Source organism: Leucoraja erinacea, chromosome 7, assembly GCF_028641065.1.
Source record: "Leucoraja erinacea ecotype New England chromosome 7, Leri_hhj_1, whole genome shotgun sequence".
In the NCBI taxonomy this organism is placed as follows: domain Eukaryota; kingdom Metazoa; phylum Chordata; class Chondrichthyes; order Rajiformes; family Rajidae; genus Leucoraja; species Leucoraja erinaceus.
The window spans coordinates 39,959,699-39,977,045 of record NC_073383.1 but is presented as its reverse complement, the minus strand read 5'-3'; the positions used below and the strand labels follow the sequence as shown (position 1 = coordinate 39,977,045).

Below are 17,347 nucleotides of genomic sequence, written 5' to 3'. Positions count from 1 at the left end.
CCAGCGCAGTTAGGGGCTATGGGTGAGTGGTGGAATATTGCTTTGGGGTTGCCATGGGGGAATGGGCGATTGGTGGAATATTGCGTTGAGGAATGAGTAGCATTGGGGGTCAAGGCCTCCCATGTTATGGGACCCAACGGGTCCCACTTAGTCCAGTATTCTATAAAATGAAAGTTTAAATATTTTGTTAATCTTTTCTGAACATTGTCCTGTTTATGAGAGAATATCTACTAAAATCTCATGGGGCTACTCTCTATTTCCAGTTATGGTGAAGGATTCAGGACCTGAAACATTAATTATCACTCTTATGGCAGATGCTACCGACACAATGAGTGTTTCCAGCATTTTCTGGTTTAAATTTCAGAATTCCAGCAGCTGCAATTTTTATTTTTATTTTCTGGAAATCTGTAAATACTAGAAGTGCTCAATGGGTCTGACAGCATCTGGGGAGAAGGAAGCAGTTTGCTCTGGGTCACATCAATAACCTTTCATTGGAAATCAGGATGAAGTGAGAGCAGTAATTCTTGCAAAATACTTTGGAGTCATCTGTAATCAAGGTGGAGGTGGGTGGAAAATCAAACTAAAAGAATGATGGAGTTTTAGCTTGGATCATTGCAGAATATTGTAGGGTGAAAGAATAACTGAGGGGAGAGGTGTGGCTGTAAGAGCTAGTTTGGTAGACCAAGAATAAGTGAAAAATAATGAAGGTAAAACAAATTCTCATTGGAGGGAAACAAAGAATCTCTTCACAGTCGATGTTGTCGATGAGACACTGCCTCAAAAAGGCATCCAGCATCATCAGCGACCCACACCACCCTGGCCACAATCTTATTTCAGTCCTGCCATCAGAAAGAAGGTACAGGAGCCTGAAAACTGTAACATTCAGATTTAGGAGCAGCTTCTTCTCAACAACTTTCAGGCTATTAAATACTACAACCTCCAATTAATCTCCGAACTACATAGACTTGGGGGGCATTGTTTTTTATTGTTTTTGCCTTTGCACGGTTAACATTTGTTTGTTTTATATACTGAACATTTCTGTTGCTTATTATGGTGTTTACAGAGTATTATGCTTATTTATTCAAGTCAAGTGAAGTGAAGTGAAGTTTATTCGTCACATACACATACGAGATGTGCAGTGAAATGAAAAGTGACAATGCTCGCAGACTTTGTGCAAAAAGACAAACAAACAAACAACCAAACAAACTACAAACAGAATGGAAGAATCACATATTATTTTACATATTAAATATTGTGGGGGGAAGGAAAATAGGAAAAAAACAGCAATTTAAAAAAAAGCCGTAGAGTGGTACAGTAAAGTTAGTCCCTGGTGAGATAGGAGTTTACAGTCCGAATGGCCTTGGGAAGAAACTCCTTCTCAACCTCTACGTTCTCACAGCATGGCAACGGAGGCGTTTGCCTGAACGTAACAGCTGGAACAGTCCGTTGCAGGGGTGGAAGGGGTCTCCCATGAGCTTATTAGCTCTGGAGTTGCACTTCCTGATGTATAGTTCCTGCAGGGGGGCAAGCATAGCTCCCATAGTGCGTTCGGCCGAATGCACTACTCTCTGCAGAGCCTTCTTGTCCTGGGCAGAGCAATTCCCAAACCAGATTGTAATATTTCCGGACAAGATGCTTTCCACAGCCGCTGAGTAGAAGTACTGGAGGATCCTCGGAGACACTCTGAATTTCCTCAATTGCCTGAGGTGGTAAAGGCGCTGCCTTGCCTTACTCATGAGTGCTGCGGCGTGTGATGTCCATGTCATATCCTCAGAGATGTGGACTCCCAGGTATTTAAAACAGCTCGCCCTATCCACAGTATCCCCATTTATCCTCAATGGTGTGTACATCCTCGGATAATGTGCCCTCCTAAAGTCCACAATCAGCTCCTTAGTTTTTTTGATGTTCAAGAGGAGGCTGTTGTCCTGACACCAGAGTGCTAGACCAGTCACTTCCTCCCGGTAGGCCTTCTCCTCGTTGTCTGAGATCAGGCCCACCACCACAGTGTCATCAGCAAACTTGATTATTGAGTTGGAGCTGAACCTAGCCACACAGTCATGTGTGTACAGGGAGTACAATAGGGGAGCCCCTACTAGGGAGTTAGAACTTAGAAATAAGTTCAAAAGGAACATGAAAGTTAAAAACACACACAATTTTCGCGGAGCTGCCAAAACGGCGACTGGACAGGGCCGGGTCATTTTTCTGTTGCATTACTACAAGTAAGTATTTTATTGTTCCATTCCGGGACATGTAAGAATAAAGCACTCTTGACTTGACTCTCTTCACTCTTCCTGGAAGGAAAGAACCAGTAAATGAAACAATGTACTACAGAAAAATACATAAAATCGATAATTGGTCTGGAACATCAATTCTGTTTCTCTCGCCACAGAAACCTGTAGAGTATTTTCCAGCATAAAACAGTTCTGAAGGACTTTTCCAGCCTTTTGTTTTACTAAAATAGCTTATCTGGTCGTTATCAAATCACTGGGGTAATCAACGACACATATTATACTATCCTTTTTTTCGCTTCTGTACGGAAGATAACAGGCTAACGGAATGAAGAGTTATGAGGAGAAAGCAGGAACGGGGACTGATTTTGGATGATTGGCCATGATCATATTAAATGGTGGTGCTGGCTCGAAAGGCCGAATGGCCTACTCATGCACCTATTTTCAATGTTTCTATGCGTAACTGTTCCTGATCTGCTTCAGGACCCTGAGTATTGAATCTGGGTCGAACGTAGCAGAGACCTGGCTGCGGAGTAGCTTATCCTCAGGAATGATGCATTGATAATTAAAGAGTAGAGATGAAATGCTTTGAAAGTACGCACTGAGTGCATTTCCTTTAACTTGTTTTCAATACAAATGATGTGTAAATCTGTACTCATTGAATCCTACCGAATCAGATAAGAGTGGATCATATTTATTAGTTATTTATAAACAGCAAAAAATGTTCCTTTGTGGAATTATTTAATTATTTTATATTCTCCATATTCATTTGCATTTACAAAAAAACATTCTTGATTTCTTTTGGATCTTGCAAAATGGAAGATATTGTGTGCGAATTAAGGAATTGTAATCAGGATTGTGAGATCAACTCGGTGGGAGAGCTAAATGACACAAGTGGGGCAATTTACTGAGCAGGAGCAATTTTATTTGTTAAATATTTAATTAGGAAGTAATCAGTGCATTGTATGGTGAATGCAATTCATAAAATACTGGTATAAACATGAAATGCATTGTTGAGCAATAAATGGCTCAAAATTCCATTGATTTGGTTATCCCTTTGAGGAATTCAACAGCCCCTGATTGTAATCCAATTAAACCAATGGTAAATTAACAACAATGGAGACACAGGGAACTGCGGATGCTGAAATCTTGAGCAAAACATAAAGTGCTGGAGTAACTCAGCGTCCGGCGAAATCTGTGGTGGAAATGGATAGGCTGCATTTCACATTTGTAGACTTGTTCTATTTATCCATTAGGAAAAGCAACAATGATTGGTAAGCTAGAGCAATATCAGGTGCAGTCTGAAGAAGGGTCAGAACCCAAAACGTTGTCTGTGGATTCCCTCCACCAGCTGAGTTCTCCATCTTTTTTTTGCTAAAGATACCAGCATCTGCAGCCTCTGGTGTCGACAATATCAGGTGTACTCCGAGTTACTCAGTCACACATGTTCAACTCTTCATTCTTCCTTCTAACATCACTTACCCCCTCAACCACCCATCCGGATGTGCACAGAACTTTCAACAGCATCCTGTGAAAACACTGTGAATTTGTGGAGAGCACTAGGGTGAAAATGCTCCCATATGTGGATGCTTGCGTCCCACATCCTGTGAACAGTTATGGCTTACATTTAACAGCACCTTTACCATTGTGAGGGATTGCATTTGGATTGAACAATATTTGTGTCATACACATTGAGGGATATTGGGAATTGGCAATTATAAACAATATTGAAAAAAGATAAGCTACCAAAAACAGTACTCAGGGTTATAGAGGTAGTAAGACAAATTATGGTACGGAGTGTTCTGTAAAAGTCGGGTTAGGAAATTACCTGAAACAATCAGATGTCGAAACAAAGAACTTCAGAGGCTGGTTTATACCAAAGATAGACACAAAGTGCTGGAGTAACTCAGTGGGTCAGGCAGCATCTCTGTAGAAAAAGGAAGAGTCCCAAACTGAAACGTCACCCATTCTTTTTCTCCAGAAATGCTGCTTGACCTGCTGAGTTTCTCCAGCACTTCATGCCTATCTTTGAAACCAACAGAGTTAGGTTATGACCATCTGTCATTTGAATAAATTGTCGATTGTTGAAGTTTTTTTAAGGGAAAGCTTTGCACTGTTCATGAGATGGTGATGTTTCTGTACTTAGTTAAAAGTGCTAATACCCTCTGCTTTCCTGACACCACCCATCACTACCATCCAGCCCTCACCCCCACAACTTTCCTTCCATGTGGCCCAGGTGCTCTGTGAGCACTAACACTGAGACATAATACAAGCCAGCTGAATAGTTGACATTTGAGTGAATGTTTTCAATTAAATCCTGCCATTTAAATAAATTGGCAGGATCCCACCCCCACTATCTTGTACAGTCTGAATTGTCAATCCCAGATGTTTGGCTCAAAGGGTCTCACTGACCTGATACCAAGGAGGAAGTTTTCCCATACACGTAAGTGTTACTTAAGAAGTGCAAGGACTATTATATAACTAACAGAACGGAACTGGTCTCTTCCTTTGGAAAGGATTGAAATTCAAGGAATTCATCAATGGGATAATGTCAATCTAATTTCCTTGAATAGCTTAGTCAAGTTGTTAGCATTTTGTGAAAAGCATATCCAGTTGGGAGCCCTTACAGAATAATAATTAAATAGAATGGTCCCCAAGAGTTTATTCACATTTTGTTTTTATCTTCCATGAGCTCCAGATTTCATGCTGTTCCCTATATAATTGCTTCAGACCTAAAACCTTCCTCTCCCTACAACCAAAGTTTTTACTCTGCATCTTTCCTGCACCAAGGCTGTATGCTGTTCTGCAAAACATTTGCACTTATACAGCAAATTCTGCAACCATGGGACATTCTAAAGCTCATTATAGTGAATGATGTGATTTTGAAATGCACACATTGTTATGTTGTTGGGAATGCAGCAGACAGTTTTGCACAACTAGGTCCCAAAACATCAATTAGATTCCACAGGTATATTCAGAGTAACTGGCTGGCTAGGGAAAGATTGGTGGTCCCCATGGCCACCTTTGTTTAGAACAGCGAGAGATGGGGGAGATATTAAATGAATATTTCTCATCTGTTTTTACTAAGGAGAATATCATAGATGCTAAGAATTGAGGCATAAAAGTTATGATGTCTTCAATCATACACAAATTACCAAAGAGGTGGTATTGATGGTTTTAGAGTGCATTAATTAGGACACCTCAGGGTCTGAACAAATGCATCCTCAGACCTTGTGGAATGCTCGGGGCAGATTTCAGAGGCTCTTGCAGAGATATTTGCCACAGGTGAAGTTCCAGATGACTTGAGGGTGGCTAATATTGTACCATTATTTAAGAAGTGCTGCAAGGACAAGTGATAGAAAAATAGGCCAGTGAGCCTGACGTTAGTGGTAGGAATGCTGTTGGAGGGGATTCTTAGGGACAGTATCTACCACTGTGTTTGGATAGGAACAGGCTGGTAGGGGATAGTCATCATGGCCTTGTGCATGAGAAAGCATATCTCAACAATCTGATACAGTTGTTTAAAGAGGACACCAAAAGGATTGATGAGGGCTGGGCAATGGACAATGTGTCTGTGGACTTTGATGTCCCGCATGGTAGACTTGTCCGGAAAGTTAGATCACAGCTAGCTAATTGGATTAAAATTGGCTTGGAGGAAGGAGTCATAAAGTAGTTGTGGTGGGTCGCATTTCTGATTGGAAGCCCATCACCAGTGGAGTGCCACAGGAGTCAGTGCTGGACCTACTGTTTGTTACCTGCAGTAATTATTTGAATGACAATGTAGTTAACATTGTTAGTAAATTTGCAAATGATATCAAAAGTGGTGGTGCGGTAGATAGTGAGGAAGGATATGTGTTACAACAGGATCATTTGGGAAAGTGAGCCAAGAATTGGCAAATGGATCTCTGACACTTATGGGATGATGTACTTTACTATTTCAAACCAGTGCAGAAATGACATAGTAAATGGGTGTTGCAGAACAGAGAGATCTGGGAGAACCAGTACATGGTTCCCTGAAAGTGGTCAGTGAGGTGAAATAGTGTGGTGAAGAAGGCATTTGGCACACTTGCTTTTGTTGGGAAGGGTACTGAGTGCAAAATTTGGGTCATCATGATGCAGTTGTACAAGTCGTTGGTGAGACCACATTTGGAGAATTGTATGCAGTCCTGGTCAACCCGCATTAGGCAGGATGTCATTTAGTTGGAAAGGGTGCAGCAGAGATTTCACCAGATTCAACAGAATAGGAAATGCCCTCAAAAGTCCCAAATGAGCTGTGCAATTGTCCCTTATTCATCTAATATTTATAGCCCATTCTTTTGACACACCCACTGGTAGAAACATATTTACATACGACATATAAATCAATAGATTGCAAAAGGTTTATATTTGGCCAATTATCAACATTACCTTTTCTGGAGAAAGAAGGCACAATGTGTTGACCATCCAACCAGCTACAGCCCTTCATTGCTAATGTCATCTCTTGTACCTCTAGTTCCCCTGTCTGTTTAATAAAGTTTCGGTGAAAAGGAGATTTTTCTGTAATTTTTTTCAGCATTAAAATTCTGTGATCAAAACACAGAGCAAGTTTATACTTTCCCGTCGTTCACATACTCTTGCTCCATGCAAAACAACATGACATTCCATAGACCAGTAGAAATCAGGTGACTCATCTGGCTTCCATCTGTCTGGCCGATATAATCTGCAGAAACTATTGTGTGGTTAAAAACTATTGTTCATGTTTCATAACCCACAGAGGGAGTTTAATTACTGCGTGAGGGTCCTTAAACCTACATGAAGTGAGGAATTCTGGAAACATAACCACGAAAGCTGAAGAAGGTCACAAGATCTGTACAGACACTTCAGGCACCTGGGGTTAATCTCAATGATCAAAATGTTCACATGTTAGCTTATGTTGGAGCTGCCAAATGAATACACTGTACAAATAGAGACTGAGTAAAATAAAAACATACTTTTAAAAGTCAAAGTGCTGCCACCACAATTTTTGGTGCTTAAAATGCAACCACAATATTTATTCCTTTCTTAACATTTTTAGCTAAGTGTTCAAAGATATTTTGCAAAAGAAGCTGATGGAAATGAGTGGCAAATAAGGATATTTTTATTTTTAGTTGATGATATTTGAGTCTGATGAAGGGTCTGGACCTGAATGGTCATCTATTCCTTTTCTCCAGAGATGTTGCCAGACCTGCTGAGTTTTACTCCAGTATTTATGTCTGTTGTAGGATATTTTTGAACTGTGTTTTGATCTGGAAGTTGGGAGCAGATTAAATTAGAATATTGGTACAATAAACTCCAATGATCTGTCATGCTCTGAACTTTGGTAGTGCCAGACTAGCAGATTTTTCAGACTATTGGATGGAACACCCGACACTTTTTATTCACTTTAAAAAAAATTGTTTATTAAAAAATATTAATTTGTCAGTGAACCAGTTAAGTTTAAAGGGAGTGCAGGAACTAGAGCCCCAGAGTGACAGAAAGGCGCATGGCAATCCACTTGGTGATCCAGATTCTAAACCATTAGAATTGTACTGTACTTGTAATGGAAAGATTGCAGTGCTGTGGACAAAGTGCAGGATCACGGGTCTATTTGTATAGTCCCTGTCTGGTCTCCGTCTGCTGTACGAAACTATAGAAATGCAAGTATTTTGCAGGCATTGATCTCATTCTCCTATCTTAATTGAAGGATGATCCTGTGTACTCTCCAAACGGAATAGACGAAGCATTGCTTATGAACCGAATGCTGCCAGCACCCAATGATTCGTCAGCAGCATCTTTACAGTATTGATCATTGGATCGTGGGCAGGACCAGAAATCCTCACTAGGGCCTCTCTGCTTGTCCCACGGTGGGCAACACCATTGACTTGGGCTTGTGTTTTCCCATGTCTCTTGTCTTAAGAAGGCTGTTGTTTTTTTAGTTGGAGCCAATGGTTTCCACATTGTTCTTCTTAGCCACTTCAAAACCCGCAAAACCAGAGTGGAAGTAAGTCAGCCTTGATCCTGAAAGACTGGCTGAGAAGAGGAGGACAGCTTTCTTAGCTCATCCCACATTGGTTGGCCATTTGGATTAAATTCTGGAAGGCAGCTGGAAGTTGCAGAACTCAACTGCTTACAAGACTCAGCACTTCTGATAGAGTGGTTTGGGTGCAGGAAGAGGGGAGAGAATGAAATGTTGGGGAGAAATTAAGTTAACCCCTGAGAAGGAGGGTGTCAGAATGATTGTTTGTGTTTTGCAAACACTGACTCCATGATCAGGAAAGAGGAAGAGAGTTATACTTCTTGAGACCTACCTCGTTGAACAAGCATTGAATTATTTGGCTTGGTGTCAGATTTTAATGGGCATCACTTCTTGGGACATTTTTAGTGCATTGATACCAATGCAAGTCTTAATCATAGAAGGAGGTTGAGTTCCTCAGCCCAAAGCAGAACAGGAAAAGCCCTTAAAAGTCCCGAATAAGCTATGCATTTGTCCTTGACTGACTGTACACTAACCCTGGGGGTTGTGGTGTATAGAGAGATGAAAAATGCCAAGTAACTTAAAAAAGGAAAAATAATGTTCCTATAAACTTTGTGCAGTGCAACATACTGGTAGAATGAGATGCTTCATCTTCTTGGTTTACCGCTTTTAAATATATTCAATGAATAAGCACAACAGCAAAAGATAATTTATTGCAGTGCACAGTTCATTTCACTCTGCAGAGTAGAGACTGAACACTCAAGCAGTCAGACACTGGCTCAAATCTAATTTAATATTGATAGTGTTGTTAGTCAGTGCTGTTTGTGTCTACTTAATCAAAATGGCAGGCGTAATTATCTGCCGAGCTTTGCTAATGGAGTTCTATTATACTTAAAAGATCCATGACAGCCCATTTTCTTGTGCTTCATATATTTGTGTGACGCGCGGTGCGTATGTTTTCGTATAATCGTATTCGTATAATCCCGAATTATTCGTATTATTCGTATAATCCCGTCCTTACAATCTTATGGTTGGAGTTTAGTAACTGCATATTACTCTGACCTGTCCTTCAAAGGCAGGAGTCACTATTCACAGGTTTTGTCTTGTTGCAGTATTGCAGTTGGTTATTAAACTTATTATCTTTCCAAACCCTGTGGGATTCCAGTGACTTTACGTTAGTGTCTTTCAAAGCCTACTTGGGATCTGACTACAGTTGTGCGTAGATTTATTTTGTGGTCCAGTAATGGTACTTTACCGTGCATAACATCTGTGAGATAGGCTCACAGATTGCAATGGAGCTATTTTAGAACAAATGTTGTGTTGGGAACACTGTATTAGTTATCATTCTCATTAGATATCATTCTCAGCCTGCCTTCTTTCCAAATTACAACAGCCTTCTTTCCAAATTACAACTGCAGCTTTCCAAGTTAAAATTGTGGCCAGCACGGAGAGTCTGAGGCAGGTAATGTGCTCTGGTGTTTAAGACGTGTTCATTCATCCAACTTGGAATTGCTGGTCCACATTGGCTCCACATGTGGACAGCATAATGATGAAAAAGATAGACACTAAAAGCTGGAGTAACTCAGCGGGACAAGCAGCATCTCTGGAGAGAAGGAATGGGTGATGTTTCGGGTCAAGACCCTTCATCAGACTGGTCCAACCAAAACATCTTTGACCCGAAATGTCACCTATTCCTTCTCTCCAAAGATGCTGCCTGTCCCGCCTAGTTACTCCAACATTTTGTGTCTACCTTCGATTTAAACCAGTTCCTTCCAAAGCATAATGATGCAGTTGCCTAACAGTGACACAGGTCCAATCCTAACCTCAGGTGCTGCTTGCCTGCGATGTTTGTACGATCCCAAAGAGGTGCAGGCTGGTTCTGCAACTATAAAATGCCACTATTGTGTGGATAAGTGGTGATTGCATGGTCTAATTTCTCCCACATTACTCCAAAGGGGGTGCAGAATGTGGAATACAGGTAATCCCAACGTGCATCAGGATCATAAGGCAGGGATCTCTAGTGATTCAGATTGACCCAGAAACAATTAGGAACTTTTCAGCACCCACACAACTATCACTAAATAATTGCATAATTTAAATGACATGCTAATTCTGTCCAGTGATTGTAGCACATGTATGTGGGACTGAACCATAAAGCAGTAGGATGCAATATATAGTGAGTATCCACGTCTGTGATCTCTCTCTCCTCACCACCCAACATCATCCCCTCTTTGCCCCAGTGTTTGTGCCAGGACTTATTCACATTGTGTAGTGGAACTCTCCCAAAACCACATCACTTTTATGTAAAAATCTTCTCAAAAGCTCCAACCAGTAATTTGGTGAATATTTTTGATCTCTGTGATTTACTGTTCTTTTCCAGAACTGCTTCTTTCTGTGAAATGTTTCTGTATCTATTAAACATTTGTGGCATTATAAGTGCAAGATATATTTTTAATAATCCACATAGACCATGGTTTATCATGTACCTGCCATCTGTATGTACCCAATTAATTGGAATGGCCTGTCACATCTAGTAATTAATTTATTCTACAGTCACTGTATGCCCTGTCACTTTCATTATCCTCGCTGTTACGTCATCCCACATATTATGTATGAAACCACAGGTGGCTAACTCCCACACTAGCAGTGTTCAACCATTCCTCTACACACTGGGCGGCGCAGTAGTACAGTGATAAAGTTGCTGCCTTACACAGCTAGAAACCCAGGTTCGATCCTGACTATGGGTGCTGCCTGTACGGAGTTTTGTGTTCTGTATATGACCGCTTGGGCTTTCTCTGGGTTCTCCAGTTTCATCTCACATTCCAAAGATTTGTAGATTAATTGGCTTCTGTAAATTGTCCACAGAGTGAAGGGTAGAACTGGTTTATGCACGATCATTGGTCGGTGTGGGCTCGGTGGGCTGAAGGGCCTGCTTCCATGCTGAATCTCTAAAATAAACACTGAACAATGCAAACTATGCTCTCGCAGGCACAGAATATTCTGCCCATGGTAGGAGAAAGGGGGAAGATTTCTTTATATATCTGGATTTAAAGGGTCCAGTCTAAACGCATGAGTAACTCCCTCTTCCATATTGCTGGCCAGGTAGCTACTTGACCCTTTCTGAAGGGTGCACCTTCTACTTTACTGTTGTCCAGGTGACGCCCTCCAACTTATTGTTGTCAAGTGATACCCTCCTTCTCATTGTTGTGCGACTCCCTCCACTCTATTTAGTATTCCAAATGTAACTTACTCACTCCAATCATTTCACTGTTTCCCATGTGGAATACCCTTTGGATAATACACTCCTATTTGTTTACCGAGAATAATTTCCCTCTGCTCCTCCGACATTGTGAGAAGATAAATCTGAGATTGTTGTGAAGAGATAAATGTAGGTTTATTTAAAACTACTTGCCAGTGACTTGTGACTGACTGTAACGTTGAAATACATGGTCCTCATTCCAGTCTTGTCTGTTTTCCTGAACACAACAAAGGATCGCTAATAGCTTTTTCATAATAAAGATAGCGAATGCTGCCTGAGAGAACCTCCCTTGTGCTAGCTGCAGGTCATCTCTTCTAAATAAAAAATGCGTGACATGGTTCGGCTGCAAGTAATAATGACAGAAACGTCTTGTGTCCCGTGCATTTGAAGAAAGAAAAATGCTTGTACGCTGTGATGAATGCAGCTTTATTAAAATTCTATAAAACAGATGTTTTACATTTCAGTATGCTGTGATCAGGGTTACTATTCATGTAATTGGTTGTGGAGGGTAATGTCTGCTTTTATGTGGTATGCATCTTATTTTTGCTTGATGTATGCTGTCTTCACTGGTGGACTGCTGCAGTTAATATATTTGTTTATTTTGAATTTGCCTGCTAGCTGTATTTGACAAGCCCTGGGTTTGAAGCCTCAACAATTGTTTTTATTTAACCAAATGACTTTACCTCCACAAACAGAGTAAATGTGGTGCCTTCCAGTGTGATTCCATTGACTACTTACATTTCCTATGGCATCTCTTGCATTGAGAAAGTGAAAATGTTGACTGTCCCTGCCTCTGCATTTCCCTCCTATACAATTTGTTTTTGTCCTCTTTTTCTCTAGGTAGGTTTTTGGCCGATTCACTTATTTTCCCTTGTCATTTTGACAAGCCCAGACAAATATTCCTTCATATCTCCTTCCTCTCTCCTGCATGAAATCCTTATCCAGCTCCTTCCCCAGAGGCAGGGAGCTGATTCTTTAAGTAGGCCTACAACTTGGTCTTAGACTATCGATGTTTTGGTAGAACTGTGAATTGCCTATCTTTATCTAGCGACTGATATCTTTAGACAGTTGGGGGTCTTTGAGTATTCTCATGCATTCCTCGATTTGTAGGAACGGTTTGTAGGTTTATTTCAGAAATGCCGAGTGAAATGACTGAGTTGGTTGTGGTGCTAGAATTGATGTGAGGTAGAAATACTGCTTTAAATTACAGCATCCACAAAATCTGGAAACCTGCATCGCCAATAACAAAACGGTCTTGCCATAGCTGAATCCTGCTACGATTATGAGAGGCTTCCAGAAAACACCCACTGAATCCTGATTTAAACAATAAAACCTTAAGAGTTCGGATTTGGGAGCAGTCAGGTTGTGGTGTTGGTTTTGTCGCCAATAAAGTTTCCACAGAAACTCATTTCCATAATTGCAACCATCTTATCACCCATGTACCACAACTATCAGCTATCATGATGGAATGTTATTTGTACATTAATATATTCAGAGCCATAGAGTGGAAACAGGCCTTTTGGCCCAACTCATCCCTGCTGACCAAATTGCCTGACTTTTGACCCATTTCCCTCTAAATCATTCATATCCAAATAATTGTCCAAATGTTTTTTAAATATTGTAATTGTGCCCACCATACCATCTAATCTGTCAGCATGTTCCAAATACCCACCACCCTGAATATGAAAAGGTTGCTCTCCTCATATCTCCCTTTAAATCTTTCCCCTCTTACCTTAAAGCTATGCCCTCTAGTTTTAGATTCTCCATCCTGGGAAAAAGATGGTGACCATTCACCATTTAAAGATACTAAACCTTTGTAATTGACATGGCCAGACTGAGTGAGATATTACTGGCAGAAGGTGACAAACAGTGTATGATCTTCTCATGACCTTCTGATTCACTCTAATGTGGATAGCCATCAGTGCATTCACATCAACCTGGAGCAATGAATGAGGCCAAAGAGGAATTATACTCTAGCCTGGAACATTCCATGGCCCCGGTCCTAATGAGAGACATAGTGATCCTCCTTAGTGACTTCATAACAAAATGAAGACGGGAACAAACCTCCAGAAAGGTTTGATTTGATGTACGGTAAATAAAATCTGACTGGACCTCGGTGCTGGGAACCTCAGGTGCTGTCGGTGTGGGATTCTGGGTGCCCTGGTTTCATCCCACAACCCAAACACTAGCTGATTGGTAGGTTTATCGGTAGGTAAATTGGCCCTAGTGATAAAATCTGAGGCGGGGGGTGTTAGGGGTGTTAGGGGTGGACATTAATGAGAATATGAGCTGAATAATAGTGGGATTCGTGTACTGTATAATTAATATGAATTATTATAGGGACTTGGTCAGCCAAGGGATCTGTTTCCGTGCTATGACTTTCATTCTCAAAAATAGGAGAAATTACTGATCTGTCTTCCATGATGTTTAATAGTGAATTCTTGAGTATCTGTGAGGATGAACAGGGTCGACTACTAAACATGTCCAATTGTTCTCTACAGTTCAAGACCAACTAACATGGAACGTATCCACCAGCTGAGGAAGGAGTATCACCAGGCCAGGAGGGAGGGTGCTGTTCCATCGTACGAAGAGCACGAAGGCAGGTGGCGGCCTGGAGACTATGAGCCCACTTGGGTAAGTCTTATAGGTTTTGTGAAGGGATCACCACCATGCTCTAACCCAGTCAAACAGGACTGGCTTCTAGTGTAACCGAACCGAAGTAAAAATCTACAGTGGCCTTAACTTAAGTACCAGTTGCGCTGATTTCACTCACAGCTGTCTTGAGTATGTGCTTTACAAGCTGAAATGGAACTGAACAGCACAGGTCAAATGTATTTTGGCCAGCAGTAGGTAACAATAAATATTTACTTATGCCACCATATGGTTTCTTGACTTGTCCCAGATAGATGGTTATTTGGCTACCTCAATGAGAATTCTGTATTATTTATCCACGGACTTTTTTTGAGCATTAACTTTAGATCAAGGCAAGTTTTTTCAACCATTTCTACAGCAATGTTCTTTTGTTTATCCCTTAAGGGCATCATGTTTTGGGGATTTGCCTCCCCAAGTGCAGGGGAGGCAGTTCAATCAGTTTATTTTGATTTACTAAGCAGGGAAAGAAAAACAGTGCAGGCTTCCCAAATACCAGGAAAACAAACAGCAGCTGATTTGCCCTCATAATTGCTTCAATATAGTAACAGGCAGTTGGGTGGTTCTGAAAGCAATGTGTTTGTGTATAGCTAAGCACAATATTAAGAATGATACTGTGACTAACTCCTTACTGTAGAAGAGGTTACTAATTATCCCCATACAAACTTCTCTCAATCTGAGGGGAATAATCCTCTTCGTACTGAAATGAACAATAAAGATGAAAGAACCTAAGACCTTTGAGATAGAACTTTATATGCAGTGCTTCCTTTGAACTTTTCATTTACTAATTATATTAATATAACAGGGATTGGAATAGGCTTAATTGTATGGATTTAGGTGAAAATGCTGGAAGCGCATAACAGGTCAGGCAGCATCTTTCCCTTGGAAAGAGAAACAGAGTTAACATTTCAGGTGGAAGAAAGAGTGGAAAAAGGAACCATATGAGAAGATGAATATCTCTGGCAAGATAAGGCCGGGGCTGCCAACGTATGTGGCACAGCTGGTATAACTGCTACCATACAGTGCCAGAGACTTGGGTTTCATCCTGACCTCCAGTGCTGTCTTTGGTGGAGTATGCACATCCCCCCTTTGTCCAAGTGACTTTCCTCCGGGTTTTAGTTTACTCCTGCATCCCAAAGATGTGTAGGTTGATAGGTTAAATGACCAGTGAATATTGCCCCTATTGTGTAGGTGAATAGTGGAATCTATAACGAGTTGATAAGAATGCAGGGAGAATAAAAAATATGATTAATGTAGAATTAGTATAAATAGATGGTTGATAGTCGGGATGGATTTGCTGGTCTGAAGAGGCTGTTTCCATGTGGTATCTCTATGACTCTCTCATTATAGTTAATCCCAATTACAGATACTAAATCCAATGGGAGAATGCTGGAAATGCCCTGTAGGTCAGGTGGTGTCCGTAGAGAGAGAGAGAGAAATTGCGTAAATGTTACAAATATATAACCCTGGCCAGTTCTGATACAAACAGGAACAAAGTTACCTGAAATTGTTGAAGTTGATATTGAGTTACAAAGGCACATGCCTAGACACCAGATGAGGTTAACAAATTTACATTGGGATCATCAGAGCTGTATATTAGGCTGTGGACAGATAGATTAGAGAGGGAATGACTCAGAGAATTAAAGTGACAGACAAGTGGAAGCAAAGTATAATCTTGTGGAGTAAATGGAGGTATTCATTAAAGGTCACCAAATAAATAGTCATTTTCTCCAATAAAGGGGAGAGCAGGGTATTTCATATAGTACTGGATTTCAAGCAGTTAGCAGTATACCCCATTGGTAGAAATGCAAGTGGGAGAGGAAATTAGCTGGCGTACAACCACTAAGAAGGTGGTCAGCAATTTTGAAAACAATTGCCGAAGCCGACTCATTAGTGCCAGAGACAGGAGAAAGGCTGCAGCCCTAACGGCCTCCATGTGCTCCCGCGTGTGTGGCTCGCACTTCGGACTCATATGCCACACTCGATCCCACAAAACGTGAGTCTGCACATCCATGCTGTCGTCGTCTACTATGGGCCACCACCACCCTCACCACCAGAAGTGCAAGTGAATCACAGCTTCACATGGAACAACTGTATGGGTCCCTGGAAGGTGGCAGGGGATGAAGTAAAGACCAGGTGAGGTACAGAGAAAAGGTCATAGGGCGGGGAATGGATGGTGGAGGTGGAGAGTCACAAAGGGAAGAGTCCCTGCAGAATGCTAAGAGGAAGAATGAACAGATGTGTCTGGTGATGAAATCTGATCAAATGGATGTGGTGCTTGGAGATGACAGCCCACATAATAAAACCTGCATGAAAACATCAAACCAGAGTTGGGAACTTCAATACAATGATTTTCTTACCATTTGTCCACCGGAGGTAAAGATTGTAGGAATATTGGACAAATTTGTTAGGATTTGCTATGCGGATTTGTGAAAGAAAAGCTGTGCAGAATGTTGTTTATGTTTTTTAGAATTCATTCCCTCATTTTAAAGATGAGAAAATACTTTTCATGGCTTCTGTCATGGGGATCATGTTTGTTCACCAGTAAAACAATGTTGATGGCTTGTTGCAGAGACATCAGCCAGGGGATTTCCTCAGACCATGCCTGCTTCCTACTATTGTAGTCAGTGCATCGCAGTCTTCAGATGGACCTTGAACCATCTGAATATTTTGTTACATTTGTCATGAATTTTCCTGATTTGTATCTGACAACAGCAATTTGCAGTTCATTTACCGGCTGATATTTGTTGCATATCCCTGGGCTGCTCACAGGAATCTAGGCAGATAAAATTGATAGCAAGTTACAAAAGTTCATGTTAAGGTACATAAAATAAAGAATTGTGCAGGGCAGGAACAGGGAAGGTAATTGGCGAGACATCAGTCGGTGGGTGAGGTGCATTAACAATGCGTGGGAGGCCTGAAGTGGAGCAAAGCCGCGTTCTCGGAGGATTGCAACATTGGATAAAGTCACAGAGGGAGGGAGGTATGAGGCCAAGGAGCAAATGAAATTACTGGATGATTATTTTATAATTAAGGCGCTTGTGGATAGGCAGTAAGCTAATGGTAGTTAACAGACGCAGACAGTGATGCTTAAAATACCTAAAGATTAAACTTTCCTTATTCCCATCAGATGCCAGAGGTCAACCTGCCATAATGTAAGAGGGTCAGGCAGCCACAGGTTTCTTGGACATAAGGTTGTGATAAATATAGGATGACTTGCTCCACATAATGGGTATGAGT

The 17,347-nt window shown here is 41.1% G+C and overlaps 1 protein-coding gene across 2 annotated transcripts in view; it reads left to right on the top strand.

Moving 5' to 3' along the window:
• Nucleotides 1-17,347, top strand: part of pard3bb (par-3 family cell polarity regulator beta b) — a 1,003,167-nt gene that overhangs the window by 842,064 nt on the left and 143,756 nt on the right. For both annotated transcript variants that reach the window (XM_055638338.1, XM_055638337.1), the window contains exon 21: nt 13,960-14,092. In XM_055638338.1, coding sequence (XP_055494313.1) covers nt 13,960-14,092 — 133 coding nt within the window. The remainder of the gene's footprint in view (nt 1-13,959; nt 14,093-17,347) is intronic.